General features: G+C 35.8%; 1 protein-coding gene across 4 annotated transcripts in view; it reads left to right on the top strand.

The window, feature by feature from the left end:
- Positions 1–979: 979 nt before the first annotated feature.
- Positions 980–21,284, top strand: part of LOC110374246 (neprilysin-2) — a 33,312-nt gene continuing 13,007 nt past the window's right edge. The window contains exons 1-3 of one of the 4 annotated variants that reach the window (XM_064035814.1): positions 980–1,081; positions 8,906–8,956; positions 19,947–20,083. In XM_064035814.1, the coding sequence (XP_063891884.1) occupies positions 8,940–8,956; positions 19,947–20,083 (154 nt within the window). In that variant the 5' untranslated portion in view covers positions 980–1,081; positions 8,906–8,939. Of the gene's footprint in view, positions 1,321–8,905; positions 8,957–19,386; positions 19,391–19,946; positions 20,084–21,284 lie in introns of those variants that run through there. The other 3 variants (XM_021331876.3, XM_021331878.3, XM_064035818.1) reach the window with 3 other exon arrangements.

Raw genomic sequence — 21,284 nt, 5'->3', positions numbered from 1 at the left:
TGGTTTCGCACAAAGGTTTAACAGTACCCCATTTTCAGACTTCCCTGTGCGACTGTCCGTTTGATGCCGCGGCAATGACAATTACTGAAAAATAAAATGAAATAAATATTTTAGGGGCTCCTGACTTTTTCATGGTACGAAACCTTTGCATTTGGCTCGAACTTGGTCTATTATTTTATTCACACCTGAATGCAAATTGCAATAAGAGCGTATTTTGCTACATTATACAAAGGCCCCATTATTAGATGGACATTGGACACGCCGAAAATATCCATGCAAAAAAAAAATGATTTTATGTCAGCCTAAAATAATAAACTCGAGGCTCACTATCAATATATTCATATCCTTAATGGGATACGTTATATAGAAAAAGCGTTTATTTTTTCCCTTGTTTAGGCATGTTGACTTGTCAGTAATCTTTAATCCAAATTAGTGATAAAGCCTTTTTCATAAGACCTTAATTTTCCCGGTAGTAAAATAAAAACATGAGGATAGGACTGAGCATACTGTAATAGGCCGTGGAAAGTACACCTACATCTTTGGTGTTAACTCGTAAAGGCTTATAAGATGAACCCATGCTCTATGTGGCTTTCCGATTAAGATCTTCATACACCGAGTTCAACATTTTTTTACGCATTAAACCAAGTATGCACTAAGAATGTAAAAATTTCAAGAGATTTTGTGCGGCCTACATACTACATAGGTATATGAATAATATCCATGAAGTATGACAAGTATCTGAAAAGTTTGTCCAACTGTTTTGAAAACTTCAAAACAGTCTTTGTCATGTAGGCCTAACAAGTCTGTCACATTCGCTAATGTAGCACATCGAGCGCGCTTGACCTGCAAACCTGCAAACGAGACAATAATGTTTTTACAAGGATAGGCTAGCTGGACATACGGCTGTCGTCACGGGTCAACGGTACCTAGGACCCGTAGGTCTTTCACAGAAAAAATATAGTTGCGGAGTCCTCCGAGTAGGGGAAGTGTATAAAAGAGAATGGCGGTTGGGCGCGCGACTCAGTCGCACCGCGCCTACACCGAAGCCGCGGCCGACTGTGCAGCACCGTGGACAACTCAGGTGAGCGCCATCGCACTCGACCACCTGGCCGAGCAGCCGTCTGCAGCCACACGCGCCCTCCTAATTAGCAGTGGTGTCGGTGCCTAGCCGCGCAGTCACAACACGCCACCCGCTGCCGCCGCCGGTACTACTCGGCCGCCTGTTGCCCGCGACGCCCGCGCTCGCGATCCGCTCCCGAACACCGCATGCAGCCCGCGTAAGTCCCTCGCTAACCTAACACAACTACCCGGTCCAATGAGGTGAGTCCCTAACTAACATCTTCTCAAACTCATTTCACCCTTATCGATGCGTTTGTGCTTTGCGATCTTACTTTTCTCTATTTAAAAATACTTAAAACACGAAAATAATTATTTTTTTACTACCGACTTATCTACATGCCGTTAAACTTAACGAGATGCAATCTGCTAATAAATCATTGTTTGTAGCTTGTTCAATTACGTCAATGGAATCGAATAAACGTAAATTTAGATAAGCACAAATGACAAAGTGTAAGTAATAACTAATCAAGTTTTATGTGTGTTGCAACAAGTGTTGAACTTTTTACGGAGAGTGGACTTCAATATCGGAAGCTGACTACAGTCGATATGTTTGTATATTAGAAACACGTAAATAGTCAAATGGTAATTTGTTGAACAAGCCAGGAAATAATTGTTATGTGTGTATTGTGTTTCATAGCTCTATAGAAGAAATGAACAGGTGTGCATTATAGCTTGATGTGTGACATTTACAACTTATTGTGTGCCCGAAACATGCTATTACCGATGTTTTTCAAATTAATGTTCGTGCGTGTAACATTAGATATTTTTGCCATGTTTGAATTATATTTCGCCGTTATGTAACTACCCGCGTAGTATAAGAATATAAATTTTTCGCGAATAAGAAACAAAATTATGTGCATAAATGGCCTGTGTTTTCTTAGTTTGTTGGAAACTAATTATTAGTTGTGACTATTCAAAACTAGCGCGTAATAATGAAAGAACAGTTATATATTTCAACTTAGAAAAACTTATCAATATATTAGAGAAGTAAAATGTTCGCTCTAAATTCCATATTTACGCAGTCTATTGAGAGTGAGACAGTCGGCCATTGTTTTGTACTTAAATAAGTCGCAAATTTCCAGCAATTAAGATGTTATCGTAATTATTGCCAAAACAAAGACACTCGCAGTTTGACCTAATTCGATATCTTACAAAACATAATATGTAATACTTTCAAAATCTCGAAATATTTTAAAGCGGATTTTATATGTCAACCGTGGTGATCATGGCTAGGGTAGAAATAGGTCCTTTTACTAATTAATTCATACATATGAAGCAGGTTTCTTAGTTCTTCCTATCGGAAGCTTAAGAAATCCAAAAGCGTTTCAGGTACCTTTCTTGTACTTAGCATAATATTTTATTATTAATGTAATGTAATATAATATTGATAATGAAACAATTGATGCTATTTTTAGATTTATTGAGGCCAGTTAAATACGGAATAAAATATGTACCAGTAGTTACAATAATTATAACTACTGGTAATAATAATTACAATTATGTTATAATAATTAGTATAGCTTACAATACCTTAGGTAATTAGATATCTAATTATATATATCCAATTTACTTGGACTTCGATAATTTGCATAAATAAACTTCATCTATGGTATTCTATTTTTACTTTTATATCATAAGGTATTAGGAATTCAAATTTTCAAGGGTTTAAAAGGGTCGAACAGGACTCAGAAGTTAGTTTTCCATAAGTTTCTCTTATTTATTTTGATTTCCATATTAATGAAAGCTGAGTGACTGAACAAATATTTAAATACAGGTTTGTTTGCTTAGGTGGCATACCATAATACTGGAAAATAAAATTATACGACTCTTTATTTCATAGAATCATTTAAATACACTTGCAGTTTTTTCGTTGAAAATATACATAATTTATATTAAGTAACTACATCAACAATTATGTAGGTAGTTATAAGATAATTTCATGCAAATTGTAAATGTTATATAATTTAGTCATGTATAAAAATATAGTCCCCATTTTCCGAATTTTCCTTAGACAAAACCGACAATTATGACACTTTGACTGTCGCGGTAACACTGCTTTGAAGTGAAGAGGGTAATGTAACTATATTTCTGCATACATCTGACTTTCATATTTGTCCTACTAACCCATCAAGTCTAACAAGGAACAATCAGAATATTTTTATTCCTTTACACTTTTAGTTTTATTATCTCTTTCCATTTTTTGTTAATTTATATCCTTAATTGCTTTTTAACTTCATCTTTCATTGCTCATTAATTATTAACCGACTTTTTTGCCATAAGTAAATAAAAATAAAACAGAAGTTCATATGAGTGAAACTTAACTTACAACTGTGGAAATTGGGATTTGAAACATCGCATATACTAGTAATACTTAATCGTGCCGCAGATTCCTAATAGTCATTAAGTAATCACTTCACTTAAGAGGATTTACGGCCAAATATTGAAACGCCACTCAATTTAAGAGACTGCAAACATCCCTGTCACACTAACACAAACTGCAGAAATATAAGTAGAACTTAAAGTAACGTTTAAATATTTCGAGGTAAGGCATAAAACACGGCTGAGTTTTATTTATACTAAGCCACTTGAGTACTATAACGTCAGATCGTGTGCCGGTAGACATTGGTCCGTTCATTCTATTACTAATACCACTCATAAAAATGCTGTTGAAGATGTAATCCATCCCATCATCATAAAATTGACGTCGGCAGTAAAAGCAGAGGTACCGACGTGTCCTATATAGCAGTCAGGAATGCATTATACACTGTACTTCGGTTTTTATCAATTTATTGTTATGTTCCTTGCTATGGACTATTTTCACTCTCTGTAGACACGGGTCAAACTTTTCTTTGCCATTGAAATTCGTTTGCGATTTTCAGTGGTTATTTTATTCAGATTATAAAATTATAAAATCGATGAATCGCCTCATATTTTTTAAATAAAGTAATTTTTGGAAGTAGGCTAAAATCAGCAATTTTCGAAGATCAAATTTACAAAAGACAGCCTCCAAAACACGCGCCCTTCACCGCTTCATATGTGCTTATTTCTGGCAAGAAAAAAGTGGTGAAACATACTCCCCAGCAATTTTCACTATTAAATCGAAAATAAGAAAAGTTTATGCCATTTGAAGATGATTACTTTAACATACATACCTAGTACCTTCTGAGAAATCTGACCTGCCGCAAGCTAGGGTTCAAAGCACTGTTGGCGTGCGTTGGCTGTTGCAGGTTCGATTCCCACACAAAATAAGCAACTGTTTGTTGTCACACAGTCGTATCATAATAAAACATTATATCACTGGGATATTATGTTTGTAAACACACCTACAGTACCCCTAAGAAAATGCTAGTAAGATCATTTTTCTAGGTGAAATAAAGAAAAAAATTTAAAATGAAATTCGTGAATAATTTTTTCTGTTACTATCGCGATATAGAAAAGTTTTGCTAATTTGCTTACAACTTTGTTTTATACAAAACTGTGTGCTAAATAGTCATACTGATTTTCCGATCTAAAAAGGTAGTTTTACCTACTGCCGCTCACCTCTTGCATTTTCCAATGCATAGTCATATATTTATTCATTATACACATAACAATTTTCTATCCAACGCGTCACATTCATATTGAATTTGAATAGGTCTTTATTTTGTAATAATGTTATAAATTAATTCATATTCAGACCATAACACCTTTTATTATGCCACATGTCGATGCCTTTGCCCGCTGCGCAGTATCAACTAGTATTAATAAGTATTAGTAGTAATTATCCGTAATTCCGTAACTCCGTAAGATCCGTGCAGGTGCACAGATCTAGTGCTTTTGCTTTATAGCCTATTTGCGTGATAATCGACCATTAGGACGAGAGCTCTAAAGTTTAGGAAAGAGAAAACGAATGATGTTAGAACCATATACGTCGATGTTACGTTTAAGAGCTGTGAGGCTAATGAACTCGATTACTTAATGTCAACTTGTCTTTTCATTAAAAGTTGATTTCTTTAAAATAGTAGAGGGCGTCAAGTAGCAACAACTGGGGTTAAGCCCTGGGTTAAACCTTACTAGAGCCATTTTTACATGTTCACTAGATCGAAATAAATTAATACTTAGTTTAAAAATATTTTCGTAATTTTAAAACGATATAATACTAACACTATCTACGTTCAAAAGCTGGTAACAATAGTTGTTGTACGTCAGTCACAATTCAGTTCGCGGCCATCTGGAGCAATTGAACGGTATTGCATATCTATTGATTTACGCTCCCGAATCAAGACAAAAAGGCCACTACGTATAAAATATTGATACACTAATACACGATATTGTACGCAGTTCAATCATCGTAAACTATTAGTAGTTTTTGATCTATTTGGCTCGCAGAACTCAATACCCATAAATGTATTCGTTTTACTGCGTAAGTGAACACTTGAATAATTCTGAAATATTTGACTGCTTGTAATGAGTACTTTGGTGTTTCTGGGTTTAGCTTTTTTTTGTCATTATAAAGTTTTTTGACTAGAAAGTTGCTACCAGATTTCCGTAGCCTTTAAGATAAGGTTAATAAATTATAGCTTTTTTTGTAGGTAAGTAGGTAGTACGTATGAATTGGTTTTCAAATGCATTAAAATTTTAATTTGTTTGGCATATTGTATTTAGGTAAGTAGGTACTTAAGTTTTATTAGCTAAGAAAAAAATTGCAATATGGTTCAGTTGATATTCAATTAAAGTTGGTAAACACCATTACAGCTACTTAACTAGTTAGTACTTTATTAAAAATTAATGGACGGAGTATTATTTAAAGTTTTATGTTTAGCTGCAAAATCTATTCACCAATTTGGCGAATGAAGTGGATATGTTAAACTATTTAGTACATATTATTTACGCGTCTCATTAACAGACGCCCAAATAATTCATATGTGAGATGACTTATCCAAATAAAGGTATTTGTGCAAATAATATCAAAGACTTCTAAATCTCTGCTAGTGAGAACACCCAGTAAAGGCAACTACTAATATTAGATCTGTCGATTCGCTTACAAAAGATAGAATTTGACATGAGTAAGGTCAACTTCCTATCTCCAGTTATCAAAACTACAGATAGTTTGAATATTGGGAACGTCCGTAAAATAGCCGTCATTTCTCCGCCAAGTTTCACGGTCAAGCCAATGAAATGTTGTGATCAAACTACCTCGGGAAAGTTATAAGTTTACTTGACAAGTATACCGGGACACTGGTTTATACTTACTAGTTTGATCTAATCTATATTGGAGTAGAAAACTAGACTTGTACGTACCTATCATTAATAGTTTCTCTTCGCATCTGTAGCCCGAGAGTGTGTAATTGAGGAGTATCTAATCTATGAATGTTTTGTGTGCCTCGACACAGATATCGTTGTCTTCTCGGTAGTCAGGTGTACGTGATCCTTCTTCTATTCAATACAGTAGGGCAAAAACAAAATAACCCCTAATTGAAATTGTGAAATCCCGGTTAATGTTATAAATGCGAAAGTAACTCCGCCTGTTTGTCCTACTTATATGCCAAAACTTCGGAACCATTGGAACATAAGGTCTAAAGGACATGGGTAACTTTTAATCCTGTTGCGGGAAGAAGTTCCGTAGTGGCGCAGGTGGCTCCGCGAGACACGGCTAGTTGTCGATAAATCATGGTACATGGTAAACTTACAATTCTCGTGTTCTATGTTAACCACTTAGCAGCAAATTCCTAACGTGATTATCGTGTGCAGCATTTCACCATTATGCATTGCTTTCTAGAAAAATGTTACGCACAATTTGTTATCAACTTACATACAAATTGCAGCGAACGAGATACACGCCCGATGAGTACAACCGACTTAATTATATACTAACTGACGTACACATGCGGTGTTAATAACTTATGTGCTTCGTTACCAAGTTTTGATTTGATGAAACCCGCTGATTTGCCTAATTCAGGAGGCTCCGAGTCTTGGTGTGGTGTTTCAGCACAAATTGTGCGCATCCTACTTAATGTACGTGAGAAACTGAATTACTCTCAAGTTTATCAATGCCGTAGTCATTGGAGTCACCTGGATCTCGAGTTCTCGCGTTATCTAGCTCATGAAGCTCCACTTAAACTCATTATATAGTTAGGATGTGATCCTAGCTTCGGTTATAACATTATTTATTATTATAGCGCGATATAGCTTAGCTTACGTTCGCATGTCTCGCAAGGATCGAAGGAGATGGCTCTAAAAATGTTTATGCATTATAAAATGATGGGTAAGCTCGGAGTGAACTGCCTTGTTGATCTTCACTTTGTATACTTATTCTAGAAAACTGTCTGTGTATACTGGCAAGAGCCATTTATGAAAACGGTGTTTCTAAGTGTGTAAATAATTTCTAGCCGCCTTATCACAAACGGTTGCGAAAACAATGACGTCCGTGTAGTTTAATACAACGTTAATATTATTCTATTTGTATATACATACGTCATATGTGTAATGTTATAGGAGAACTGAAAGCATTTAGGTTCTTTAATAGAATCAATTTGACGACAATGCAGCGTCAAACAAAGTTACATTGTTATAGTTAGATAACGTTGGTAGTTAATCATGGAAGCGGATTCGATATTATCGAGATTATTTTCATTAACTTTTTTTAATTAAAGTCATTTTGTAACGGAGATGTTTACATAAAAGTTTAGCTCAGATTTTCTAATCCAGAACAATAATGGGTGACTGTGTATGTTGAGTTATGAATCTCTGTCTATCAAGAGAATGACCGCGTAAAAATTTACCTATTATGAATACTATAAACGCTAATGAGATGTCAAATATTTATATAAAAATTTCTTAATGAGTGCTTAAATATCTGAGTTACTATGCGAGTATGAACTGAGTTTTGACCTTTGGGAACCGTATTGTATATTGGATTTTTGCTGAATAATTACCAGTAATTGTCAATGATTAATTTAAAAATCTAAGTCATTATAAATAAGACACCTTGTAAGAAAGAAAAAATGAAAATATATCTGCTTCATATATCAGTAAAGAAGGAACAATCCTGTAAATGTATAGAGCGTAAAAGTGCATATAGACAATGCAAGGTACACCTATTGTAACTGCAATTCTTACGTATAATTGACAAGATTACGTGGTCTCCGTGGTACAAAGTAGGAAACAGTTCGTTGAGTATCGCGTTAATGCTGATATTAGCAAATCTCACTGGCTGACGGCAACTTATACGCTTCCAAGTTTCCTAGTAGTCTGACCGGGCGCGCCCACGCACAAGCCAATGTAGATTTCTCATTTCTCTCACAGGAATCTATGGCACGATTTCTATTAAATACTAGCTGACCCAAGAAACTTCATGTAGTCCAAACCTTCCCTAGACCTCTTAGATCTTTTTAACATCAAACTAAGCCAAATCTGTCTAGCTATTGTCCAGTTTTAGTGAGACTAACGAACAGCAATTCATTTTTATAAACGTAGATGGAAGATTATAATATTAAACTAAATCAATGAACACGTGTTCTACAATAATATTTATAGCGGACACGAAGTGTCGACCAGGCGGCTTGACAAGCGTGTCCTGACACCATTGTCTTCGTTTTGTAAGAATTAGTGGATATCGCACCCTGATTCACAACCAGAATGTCCGACAAACAATTCGTTCAAGGACTTTTTCGTATCGACTTCCTATCGAGACTTTTTAAATCGAAGTCTGTTTCGTAATTTGTGCACCTCATGGCAAAGAATTGTTATAGAAATGTACCTGTTATTTGTTTTATGAAATCATTAAAAAAAGTTTTCATTGTTTCAGTGGGGACGCAGGATACATTTCAACAAACTACGATATGAGGAACAACGTGAAGTGAGTACCTTGTCTTATTAATAACAAAATTGTTAGTAACCAATCACGTGATTTCTAACTACCCAGCTATGTAAGAAGTCGCGTCGCACTTCCAATTCCTATAAACTCAATACTAGATTACTATTGCGTAATGGCTTGGAACGCCTTCGTCAGTAAATTGACAGTTTATCTCGGACAGTCTAAGCAATCTTCATTAAAACCGTTGTATTAACGAGGTAGTTAGTAGTTACACGTGCTCATCACAGCTGGGCTACGGAAAATGGAAACTGGTCTTTCGGACCTAATCCTCTTACTACTCAACGGCCTTAGATTACATGTTCGAATATAAACACGTACCTATTTGTCACATTATTTTTATTATCGTCCCAAACTACGTTTTTATAATTTACCCATTATCCATTATCAACGTCAACTCAAATGTTTTTTAGTTATTTTCAAACGTTTACGCCATTGAAGAACAACACAGCGTGACGCCGTATTATGTACTTAAGCGACCAAACTATTCTCTAAAGTTTGTCGCAGCGAGATAATAATATGTAAATTACCTATTAAGTATTGCTATCTAACGAGGTTCATCCACTTATCTCGAAGTTCCCACAATTTATACATTATAAATAGTGTGCCCGCGGCCTAACTTACACACTGTTTGTTTCGAAACTACAAATATCTACATATTTTAGTGAGAAAATGTGCCTACGGTTCTGTCAAACATTTTGTAGTGTAGTATTTTCCTTACTTATGCTTTATTCTTGGAGTTTTTTATACCTTCTTTCTATTTAATTATTTTAAACAGGTAGGTATGTGAGTTTGTGCCCAAGGGCTGATCTTGCGATTATTTATTAGGTACTGAAAATTATTTGAAAACGACTTTATGTGTCAATATCGTGGGACATATTTTATTCGGTTACGGAAAGTAGTCCCCCTGAACGCGGCTGAAAACGCCAAAAAAACTTAGTGTAGGTAGACAAAAATTATGTACCAATGTGTTTTAGTTTTACTCTAGGAAGTACTTAGATAGTATTTACCCAAACATTTAATACTTTACGCAAAAAAATGCGCAGCGTGGAATTTTAATCAGAATAGTATACATTCAAATAAGGTTAAGAACCACTTCGTGTTGAGAATTGAGTTTAAAATAATTACATCATGTACGGTTACATACTATCTGCACGTTAGTTTAGATTTTGATTATTTAACGTTTATATCTTAGACCACGACTGTTGATTATTCAACGTTTAATGTATCCTAGACCACGACTTTTAGTACCAACCCAGGTATTTTTGAATACTGGCAGCCCGGAGTCTCCCATTTTCAACGCACGAAAGTTGCCTTATAATAAGAAGTATCATAACTCTAGCGCCAAAGTGGTACTTCAAGACATCACCGCTCAGGTTCAGATCTGACATAATTTACCTATGTACACGGACATTCCGTGTACGTAATATAAACCTCCAAAGTCCGCGATACGTTCTCAAAATTAAGAGTTACATATGATGTATTTGACACAACCCAAATGGTATAAAACACTTCTGGGTTTGTTATGATAGCACGGCTAAATGATTATCACCTTTTCTTCTAAGTGTGATTTTACGTCATTGTTTTTGTGATCTCCGCGTCCGCCAGTTTGGCACCTAATTTCAATCCCTACTGATATTATAAATGCGACAGTAACTCTGTCTGTCTGTTACGCTTGCACGTCTAAACCACTGAACTGATTTTAATAAAATTTGGCACAGAGATAGAGTTGACCTTTAGAAAGAACATAGGATAGTTTTTATCCCGGACTTTTGAAGAATTCTCTTGGAAACGCTTTATAACCGAAATCTAGGCGGGCGAAGCCGCGGGTGGAAGCTAGTACTTTATAAATTATTCACATTGCTCTGATTAACGTAATTTCTGTGTCCCGAATACATTTCCTCTTCGAAGGCAGTTTGAAGGCGTGTTTGACTTTTCATTCCCCATCGGATATTTACCGGAGCGATTTCAATCTAAAAGCTGAGATCGAATTTTTTGAGGAATATTTTTAAAGACTGCTGCTAATTTTAGCTGGGATACTTTTGAGTAAGTAATTTTCTATCTTGTTATGGTTTGTGACAAGTAAGTAAGCAGGACTTGGGAATATTCTGTCTGCACCCAAATTAAAAGCAGCCTATAGCTTTCTCGAAGAATGGGATATCTAACATTGAAATATTTTCTTTAATCGGGTCAGTAGTTCCCAACATTTGCGCGTAACTTTATAATACTCTAGTACAGATTACAAAATATGCACAAAATTACTATACTCCATACTTTGTAGTGGCATCGCGCAAGAAACTAGCAATTAAAGGGCAATCAGATACAGCATGTGACGTCACGAGCTCGTGTGAAAAACACATAGAGTTGTATGTGGTCGTGATGGTTGGCCGGCTACAGGGCAATGCCGGCCATGCTAATAGACAATATTGGAAAAATAAACACCTGCACGTTGAATCGAGACAAGCCAACCTTTTTCCTCCTTTGCCTGAGAAATTTTAGTACGATAATACACTCTTTTGCAAAAAAAACGGGCACTTATGCGAAATCTTAGTTTTAAGGACTTTACGTGTATTTCAAAGGGTTTTAATGATTGTAGTATGTTTCTACCGTCAAAAGAGGTAGCCGAGCATGCTTGAGAGTGTATTCTAAATTTGAATTTTGTACAATTGCTAAGAAATTGGTTAAACCTTGTTTTGGACTAATTACTGGCAGAAAGTTCGTCGGTGTTTTGAAAAGTTTTTGAAGTGATTTTCAGGAAAATGGTAATGCAATTTTAATTAATGCTTAATGTACTTTTTTGTTAGATCAAAACATTTTTGAAAAACTATGCGTATTTGATAAAATTTTCACCTGCTCTAAATGGGCTATACTGATGATTGATAGAAATGTTACGAGTATCGGTATTTTAGTGTAAAGCGTTCTATTGTTTAAATATTGTACCCACGTGTTTTAAAATATCGCTTTTTTATAATTAAACACTATTTAGAAGAGTATCAGTACCTTTGGCTGCGACAAAACCAATTTAAAGTAAGCAGTGCCGATCACAACTCGTCTCCTATCGGACTTTGACATTTTTAAAAGTATTGAAATTGTACAAAATACAGAAAATAGCGCATAGACTGTGGGCACGAGGTCTTAAGGTCTCGTAATCACTGATTTTTAAACAACCTCGTCTCTTGGGAAACTCCGTAGTCCTCTGAAGATCTATGAGTCTGATTGTTTTAATAGCGTGTTTTCATCCCATGGACGTTTTATTAAATAAACTTGCCTACAATGAGATTTTCTGGCATCTACAACACTTTCCTGCTTAAATCATAACAATAATTGGCTATCTGCTCATTTCTTAAGGAACATACGTTCGGCCAATAATTTTGAATTCTTGACTCCCTTTCAGCTAAATCGTCGTTTAGTAACCCGATACCTATGGAGTTATCGAGACCTTCAACGCGGCAATAATTTGACTTTTCAGATAGCTTTAACCCTCCTTATAATTTTTCATGTGGTTAATTTTAACATTTATCACAATATTTGGTATTTTTTTAATGTCAAAGTCCGATAGGAGACGGGTTGTGATCGGCACTGCTTACTTTAAATTGGTTTTGTCGCAGCCAAAGGTAATGATACTCTTCTAAATAGTGTTTAATTATAAAAAAGCGATATTTTAAAACACGTGGGTACAATATCTAAACAATAGAACGCTTTACACTAAAATACCGATACTCGTAACATTGCCATCAATCATCAGTATAGCCCATTTAGAGCAGGTGAAAATTTTATCAAATACGCATAGTTTTTCAAAAATGTTTTGATCTAACAAAAAAGAACATTAATCATTAATTAAAACTGCATTACCATTTTCCTGAAAATCACTTCAAAAACTTTTCAAAACACCGACGAACTTTCTGCCAGCAATTAGTCCAAAACAAGGTTTAACCAATTTCTTAGCAATTGTACAAAATTCAAATTTAGAATACACTCTCACGCATGCTTGGCTAACTTTTTTGATGCTAGAAACATACTACAATCATTAAAATCCTTTGAAATACACGTAAAGTCCTTAAAACTAAGATTTCGCATAGGTGCCCGTTTTTTTTGCAAAAGAGTTTATTATCATGACATTGGGGCAATAAATCAGTCATTTTTACACATAATCATGTAGATAAAAAAATTGCTATGGTCTTCAAAAATACTACCAGCATAGTTTATTTCCTCTTACGCAGCGAGAAGACCGCAGAAAACATTATGCAAATCAGAATATAATTATAGAAGCCACGTGTTATCTAATAATAGCAAAATCTTCATAACCACAAAACAACAGGTAAAAAATAGCAATTAAACCGAACATTTTATTAATAAAAACTTTTTGGTTTTGTTTTTTTTTTTTCATTACACCGCAAGTTTTGTGGGTGTTTTCCATGTGGCATACCAAGTAGTTTTTGGCGTTCAATATCAAACGTTTTTCCTCAAAAAGATTGATGAACCAAGGTTTGGAAGTTTCCTGTCGGGGTTCTTCGAAAGAGTTACAACGGTCCTGGTACAAAAAGGGCGCTAGAAAGACTTACGCTGCACCCACAGCGGGAGGGGTCATTTGATGATTCACCATAAAAAAGGAGACCTTATCTGACGATTTCTCACCTCAAAAAAACTTCTGTCAGTTTGACTTTATTCGCTTTATTCCATTCAATGGGGTTCTGCAGGTACTTTGACCCTATTCTTATCTTCAGACGTAAGAAACTTATGACATCATTTATAAGTAGGTTCGCTTCCTCAGGTGCAGTGAAGTGCTCTAATTTGTAGGAACATGCAGGAGGTTTACAGGAGCTTACCTAGTTCGCTATTTTATTTAGATATCAAAGTGGAGCAATTGACATCGTTACTTCCCCTATTCAAGCTTTGACTTCATAAAAATAACATACTTAGGTTATTTTTCAAACGAAGTTAGAGTTACTTTAAAAACTATGGAAAAAGCCTTTACTTTTGTCTAATTACTTTGTGTGGTTTTAGAAGAGGAAAATTTTGAACTAACTTAAAATTTTGCAACCAACCGCAATTATAATTTTGGCTTAAAAAAAACTAGGAATCATGAATGCGGAACAACTTGATGAAGACTATTAGTTTCTTTATGTAAAACCGCACGTCAGTCAGTAATTCATATATTATTGAGTGATGAGCTATGCCTACATATGGGAGGATGATATTCGAATAACTAAAGGTTATACCCAAGGTCATACAACTAAAGTTTGCTAACTTGTTAGCTGGCTAACCGCAATCGCTCAACCGCTAGATCAAGATAGAGGTGTCGAAAAGAAAAATATTATTTGTGAAAATGACGATAATAGAGAAATTCAACCATTGGGCTAGGTATAATAAACTACTTTTAGAAACATAGAAGAAAAAGTAGATGCATTGGACGAGAGTTCTCGTCATTGGAGGAGTTCAATCAAATCTTTCTCGCCATAATCTTCAGGACCCCTCCCTATTGTTTCTTTGAGTTTGAGATTTCTCAAGGTCTTTAAATCTTGGATCTGATGATTATTTTGATCCAACTTTTCGAACAAAGGAAGAATGGTTCAAATCGGCTGGTAAATGATGGAATCATAATCAAACAAAAAAAAAATACAAACATCCAAATTGAGAACGCCCTTCTCCTTTTTGGGGAGTCGGTTAACCACAATGGTGCGCCACCTTGAAAGCCTCAACAGTAAATACATAAGTAAATATGATTAGCATGACGGACGGGTTTGTAAGAACATCTATTGTTATTCATAAAACTGATGTGATAGTTCGTTGAACTGTTGAACTTATGCAGGCGTGAGTAACGGTCGAGCTCGGTGTCCTGGGCGCGACTCCGCGGACCAGTCCTGGGCACCGTTACCCACATAACCGATCACATGGACAATTTATTTAGAATTTTTATTTGGTCCTTTCACTCAAACTCATTGTGTTTGGATTAGTTCCAACCATTGTATGCAATCTAGAAAGCGGATTCAATACTCGTAACGCGGTTTATTGAATAGTTAATGCCTTCGCACTATAGAAAACTTTTAGCACGCTCCACTCGTCAAGGCAGTTGTATCCTTCAATACAAACAAAAGTAACAGCTGATGCGTTTATTAAGCTTGACAAAAACCTATTTTCTGTTCTATTATGACGGTCAAAAAGGTTTAATGACCTCATTGAAGACAATGAACTTGTCAAACCGGTCTACGAGTGGCTGATAAAAAATCTCAATACGGTAATATCCAATGACATCGGATCTGTTAGTTGCATAACAAGTATTGCGTTGGTGTTGCGCGACAGGTTGTTACTCCCGCTAAGCACTGCATGACCCGCCGCCTGACAGCGCGCCAGGGGTGCCTCCAGCCTACATAATGGATAACTCTATTGTCCCTCACTCCCTGACACACTCCGCGTTGGGCCCAACACAATCAATCTTTTTTGAACTAATACCAAGCGAAACGACTTTATTTATTTGCCCTTGGAGAACAGAGAATAAACGTAAATAACGAAAGACGAAACGGGGACAATTAACCTGTCTCCTTTATCCATATAAAACGGTGGCGTCTTTGCGTAGCTAGGCACTTAATTGCTTCACTGTTTAATTTCCTCAAGTGATTTCTTTACCTTGAACGTTGCTCTGTTCAATATTTTGTGTTTTACTGTGGAAAAAATCCAATGGCAGCACGATGGCCGTGCTCATTGATTTCTTGTGTTCTTTTTTGTCTGTTCCATCACTTGAACTAAGACGCATAAAACATTGTTTTGTGTAGTCAATAAACCGCTTAACATTATTATAAAAAAATAACGCAATGTTTTCAAGGTACCTTCTTCATAAAACATAAGTAGGATGCAGTTAATAGAATATAGACAATCGTATTGCTATTCAAATACAAGATATTTATACTTGCGTTTATATTCCCATGCAATGATTATCTCAGGTACTTATATCAATAATGAGTAAAGTAGCCTTCAGGTATCACGATGGTTTTATTGTAAACAATCGCCGATCCGCCTTCATCGAGAACTAAACGCGACACGGGTCGACTATAGGTGCTATTTACTTAGGATTTGACTATGACAACAAAATAGGTATACTTGGAGAGTCATTCTAGAGAACATCAAAAGGACCTTAAAACACTTAAGTGGGTGATACTCATTCAGCAGTCGTTCTTCCGAATGTAGAACACATTTTTGGAATGTTTGGGCTCATTGGGCGTATGTAGGACACCAGAACAGCGAATTTGTTTCCATTATTAAGATTAAATACATAACTAAAAGCTATTAAAATTATTTTCTACACTTTTGTAATCTTGGTAATTTCTACACTTATGTTTTAATCAATCGTTGTGGCAAATTAAATTCTTAATACATGCTAAATTTAAAAACCGTTATATCCAAATGGGAAGTATTAATGTTATCTAAACAGCGATTCGATTCGACGTCGCCAAACCGTGTTTTTATGCGAATGGGAAAGACGCCATTGTTTTGACAAACAAAGTCCTGCAAACTATAAACCATAACAGTAGACCAGTGTGCAAATCGCTAAAACAATATGAAACCGTATTTCTTACAAATGTTCTGATTGTTATAAGTATCTATGTACATTTTTAAAACTAGGATCAGCTAGAAGTTATTTATGATGTAAAAGTTAACAATTGTATACAAGTACTTACAAAATAATTATCATCTTTATACGAGAACATGAAATTAACTACCGATACAATAGCAACTTTATGTATAAGACGTGACGGACACAAAAAAGATCTAATTTGCCAATTAAGAAAAATAACCCAATTAAGGTTGTTTGGTAAATGATGGGGCCATTTCAAGGAGTTAGTACAATATAAAATGGTTAATTGATTACAGACAAACTAACGTTTAACTGAAAATGTTTACAACTGAAAGGGAGGGCGCTAGAACGAGTCGCTCGGGAGTGAGGAAGATAGCCCAGCTGTGGCAATTGGTATTCCTAATTCACTTTATTTCCTAATGAACTAAAACGTCGGCCACCGAGGTCGATTTAACTGCCGGTCTTCAATGGTTAAAAGGGCAATTTACATTTCTTCGACCGACTTTAACTAACGTAGTTAGTGATCACAGCGAAAATTTTGACGAGTTACTGATTTCACACGTTTGTCATACGAATTGTATAGGATTTAGATTTCATGCACGTGTTATTTGCTAAGATATAAGTAGGTGATTGGACTTCAACCAATTATTTTATAGACTTGACTAAACGACAATAATGTAGAATTGTCAGTTAGCATGAAAACTTATTTCCAATACTATAATCGGCACTAAAATCAGCGAAGAGTTAAGTAACAGAAGAGTTAAGTTTGAAGACCCTATTTGATAAAAGGTAATGAGTACCCAAAACAGTAGAACATTGAGCGTGACCATCAACAAAACTCAAACACGATTTTCAATTTGAGATGGTTTTGGTGGATCGAGGCCTCCCCTCAACCTCCCCTCAAGATCCGCCACTGATCAGACTTAATTACTGAGCGAATATTTATCTTATCACTGATTGTTGACCAAGGTGGGTTCTAATACTGCGATACCGACATAATTGCTTTATTATCTTCATCTGTCAATATTCAATAAACCCCCTCCCGAAATTCTAATGAAAATTTTACAAAAGTTAATACCGTCTCTTACGAAACCGATCCAAGTTAAGATAGTCTTAAGTAAATTAATTAACAAGTCAATATTATGAGATAAATTATATAGAAAGGATAGCTGTTTCGAACGGATTCACCCGCGTTCCGAAGAGTCAACTCACATATCTACTCACAATTTTAGGGATTTAAAGTCCAGGTTTCTGAAGATGTTATCCTTCACTTTTACTTAGTTATTGGTGCCAGAGATATACTTAGAAAGTAGGTACATATAAATTGGAAAAGGTGCATTGTTACTTGCCTGACTGACCTGGAATCGAACCCGAACGAGTGGGCACTCGTGTTTGAGAAGCTGGTGCTAAACCAGCCCAATAACATTGCTCACTCTTAACTAAATTAACATAAAATATTGACATTATCTATCTCATTGAATTATATTCTAATATTACCAATTAATTAGTAAATTCAATTTGTTTACATAGCCTCTAACCCTAGAAAATGGGCTATTAATACGATGCATAATCGTGGGAATAGAGACCTAGCACCAACGTCCTAAGGTCCATTTTAATAGGTAACCAGTGCTGCCCCTCACCAGCCGCAGTTTAGGGCAGTTCTATCTAGTATTTTGGTTGTACAATGAGGTATAAACTACATAAACGTTGGGTTCACGTTTTAAGTACAGTGTGCCACTTCTGTACTTCCTATTCTTTATTCCGTGGTAACATGAGTCGCTTGAATATTGTAGAATGATGGAGTAGGTCGGTAGTGCAGTAGGTTCGTGCCCGAGGGGTGAGTGTAAGTAATGTATCGTTTGACGAATGTCAGCCAGCCTGAATAATAAGTCCGTAAAGGTCAGTCAGGGTTGCACCTGCCACCATGCGCCATGCTTCCTTCGCTAAAATAATTGAATCTCGCCACATTCAATTTTGTTGTATTGATTCCCGGAATTAATTAAATTTCCCCTTTAAAGCTGTGGGTGAATGTGTAAGCATTCAGTTAAGGCACGTGCGAGCGGAGGCAGTATGCAACATAATACCCAAGTCAAAGGATTTTGCTCTGTTAATTTGTATTTCTCAGAAATCACGGATTAGAAAAGTAGTAGTTGCACACGAGTACGTTTGTAATAAATACTTATTATTCCGGTGTTGATGTAAGGTGAGCTGCAGTAATGCGAAAGCAATTCGGTCCCACTCATATTTCCCTACTTAGTTGCCGGTCGGTATCAATATAAAGTCAGTAGCGGCTAACAAGAAAAACAAAACTTTTTACACAAAGATGTAAGCCTCTTTGCGACCAAGACTTTAAAAGAGTTTTCTTTAAATCCCCATAAGATCACAAGAAAGGTTCAACTGGGATCCCCGGCGACTTCTTTTCGTTTAGCACCAAGGAAAATTACGGTTACACGAAAATTGGGTTACCAAAACAAATTGAAAATTTGGAGGCAATTTTCTGCCTCAAAGAACAACCATTCTCAACTTTTTTTTATTCCCATTTTTTACACGACTTTGGTTATTTAAGCAATAAAATCTTTTTTTAATGTAGGTCGGATCGACCACAATAAGGATTAAGCGCAAAGAAAAAAATTTGATACCGTGAATCTACTCCGAGTACTTTGTTTCAGACTTCGGTCTTAATTTAGTAGCATAGGCTTATACTTTCATATTAACCTGAATTATAATTACTGGACATAAACGATGTTTAGTATAATTCACTACATACGTACAAGATTTAATTGTCCTCTAAGGAATATTGTTCCAATGTTGCCATATTGTTTTCAAAATTTAAAAGCAAGCAACGTGAAATGACGCAAATAACAATCCCACAACTAAATTAGTTACACATTACAAAGCCTTCGGTGACTGATCATACTTAAATTCGCAATAAATATGCAATCTTTGAATTATTCACGGCGATAATTTACTATTTACCAACCGTGGAGTTTTTCGCTGTTGATACGTAAGATAGGTTCGACTGATTGATTGTAAAATAACAAAAGCCGTCGCCTCTGTATCAAGGTAACGTTTTTCAGCTGTTTCAGTTAATTTTTACGAAGGTTTTCAGCAACTATGATGAGGAAGAAAAGCGTTCATGACATGTAGGTTTATACGTAATAATTAATATGGCATTATTATAAACGGCCTTTTTGAAGTACCTATGCGGGACACAGGAATGGAGCCAATAGGGTCTCTTTTCACACACAGAAGGAATGAGCGTTAATCACCATGCTTGCTCAAGGTGGATTGGCGATTTTAGACCTGATAAGTCCATGTTTCCTCACGATATTTTCCTTCCTTAGTCTAGTAGTACAGCGTATTATTTAGAAATAACTTCCGTGCTAATAGATTAACTCTTTTCAGGCCTTCGTTTTGGGGCCAGAGGACGAAGATGGAGAAACGGCTGATGTTGGCAGCTGGCGTGACGACTGTCCTCGCCATTGCCTTCCTCGCTGCCTTCGTGGCCACACTCGTGGTGCGATCCTCCACAGACATCAGCGGTAAGTACCCACCATCCACCTAACCAATTCGGAAGAATGATAAATCTTCAATATGTCGTACAATATAGGTTCACCATAGATCATCTCAGCTCGCATGTCATCAGGACAAAAATGGACACCTTTGTCTAATTTGTACGTACCAGCTTTTCTTTGTAGCACTCATACAGGTGTTTCACCCTGATTCCAAAACTTGAGATTGCTTTTTTCCAATTTTGGTCCTTGTGTTTAAAAATCCAATGGAAAGTACCCCTCTATGTTGTAGTAGGTATGTACGCTACCCAGCTTCATAGAAAATATCAGGGATAGTTTGCCAAGTTCAAAACAAATGTATTATTTAAGTAAATGTTCCCACACAAATCATTATCGTGTTTTTTTATTTTGTTGCAATAAAAGCTATATCTATTACAATATTTTATATAAAACCTACTATATAAACCAAATGTCGACGAAGAAGAAAATAATGACTCATGAGTTTTTAACAAAAAAAAAAAACTAATACTTTTAAAATTAAATTTTGAATAACGAATATGTAGGTAAATTGATCGTCAAATGTTAGCAAGGAATGTGCGAGTATGTGTAAACATCCCTAATTGGTGTTTGAATGATAACTGATTATTTCGTTGGTTAATTAGTAGTGAGTCAGTCCTTTTGTTCGTCGTCACTCTACCTGTGACTGTGACAGACGCATTTGACCTCACGCGTCAAGGTAAGTTTCAAAATTGTCGCCATTTCCTCGTGAATCTGCAGTGTTTCGTCACAAAGGTATTATTATCATCAGTCATTTCGAATGGCTATTTAGCAAGCAGCTGATGTAAGACATTGTCCTACCTACGTTCTTGAAAAGAGAAATATAATTGAAGTACCAGATTTTCTATTAAATCAATCAGTTTCTGACTAAAGTTGAAAAATTCTGCTCTTCATAATTAAGTATATTGAGAGAGAGGATACGTTTTATTTACTTACGTGTACAAAACAGAAAACGATAATTCCATTAATAATAGTCAACAAAGCTGAAGCTTGTGAAGTTTAAAAACATTTCATTTAGCAGCAATGGATTCACGCGAAACTGATAGGCTTGCCGGCTCACCATTCGGCATTTTCACTTAAATTTCCGGCATTAGATGGAACGGAACCGCCAGTCCCTGCCTCGAGTTGTTTTATTTTTGTATGGAAAGTCACGTGTTCAATAAATTGCTAGCTT

This window comes from Helicoverpa armigera, chromosome 1 (genome assembly GCF_030705265.1).
Source record: "Helicoverpa armigera isolate CAAS_96S chromosome 1, ASM3070526v1, whole genome shotgun sequence".
Lineage (NCBI taxonomy): Eukaryota > Metazoa > Arthropoda > Insecta > Lepidoptera > Noctuidae > Helicoverpa > Helicoverpa armigera.
The sequence above is the reverse complement of the archived record's forward strand: the minus strand, read 5'-3'. Positions and strand labels throughout refer to the sequence as shown.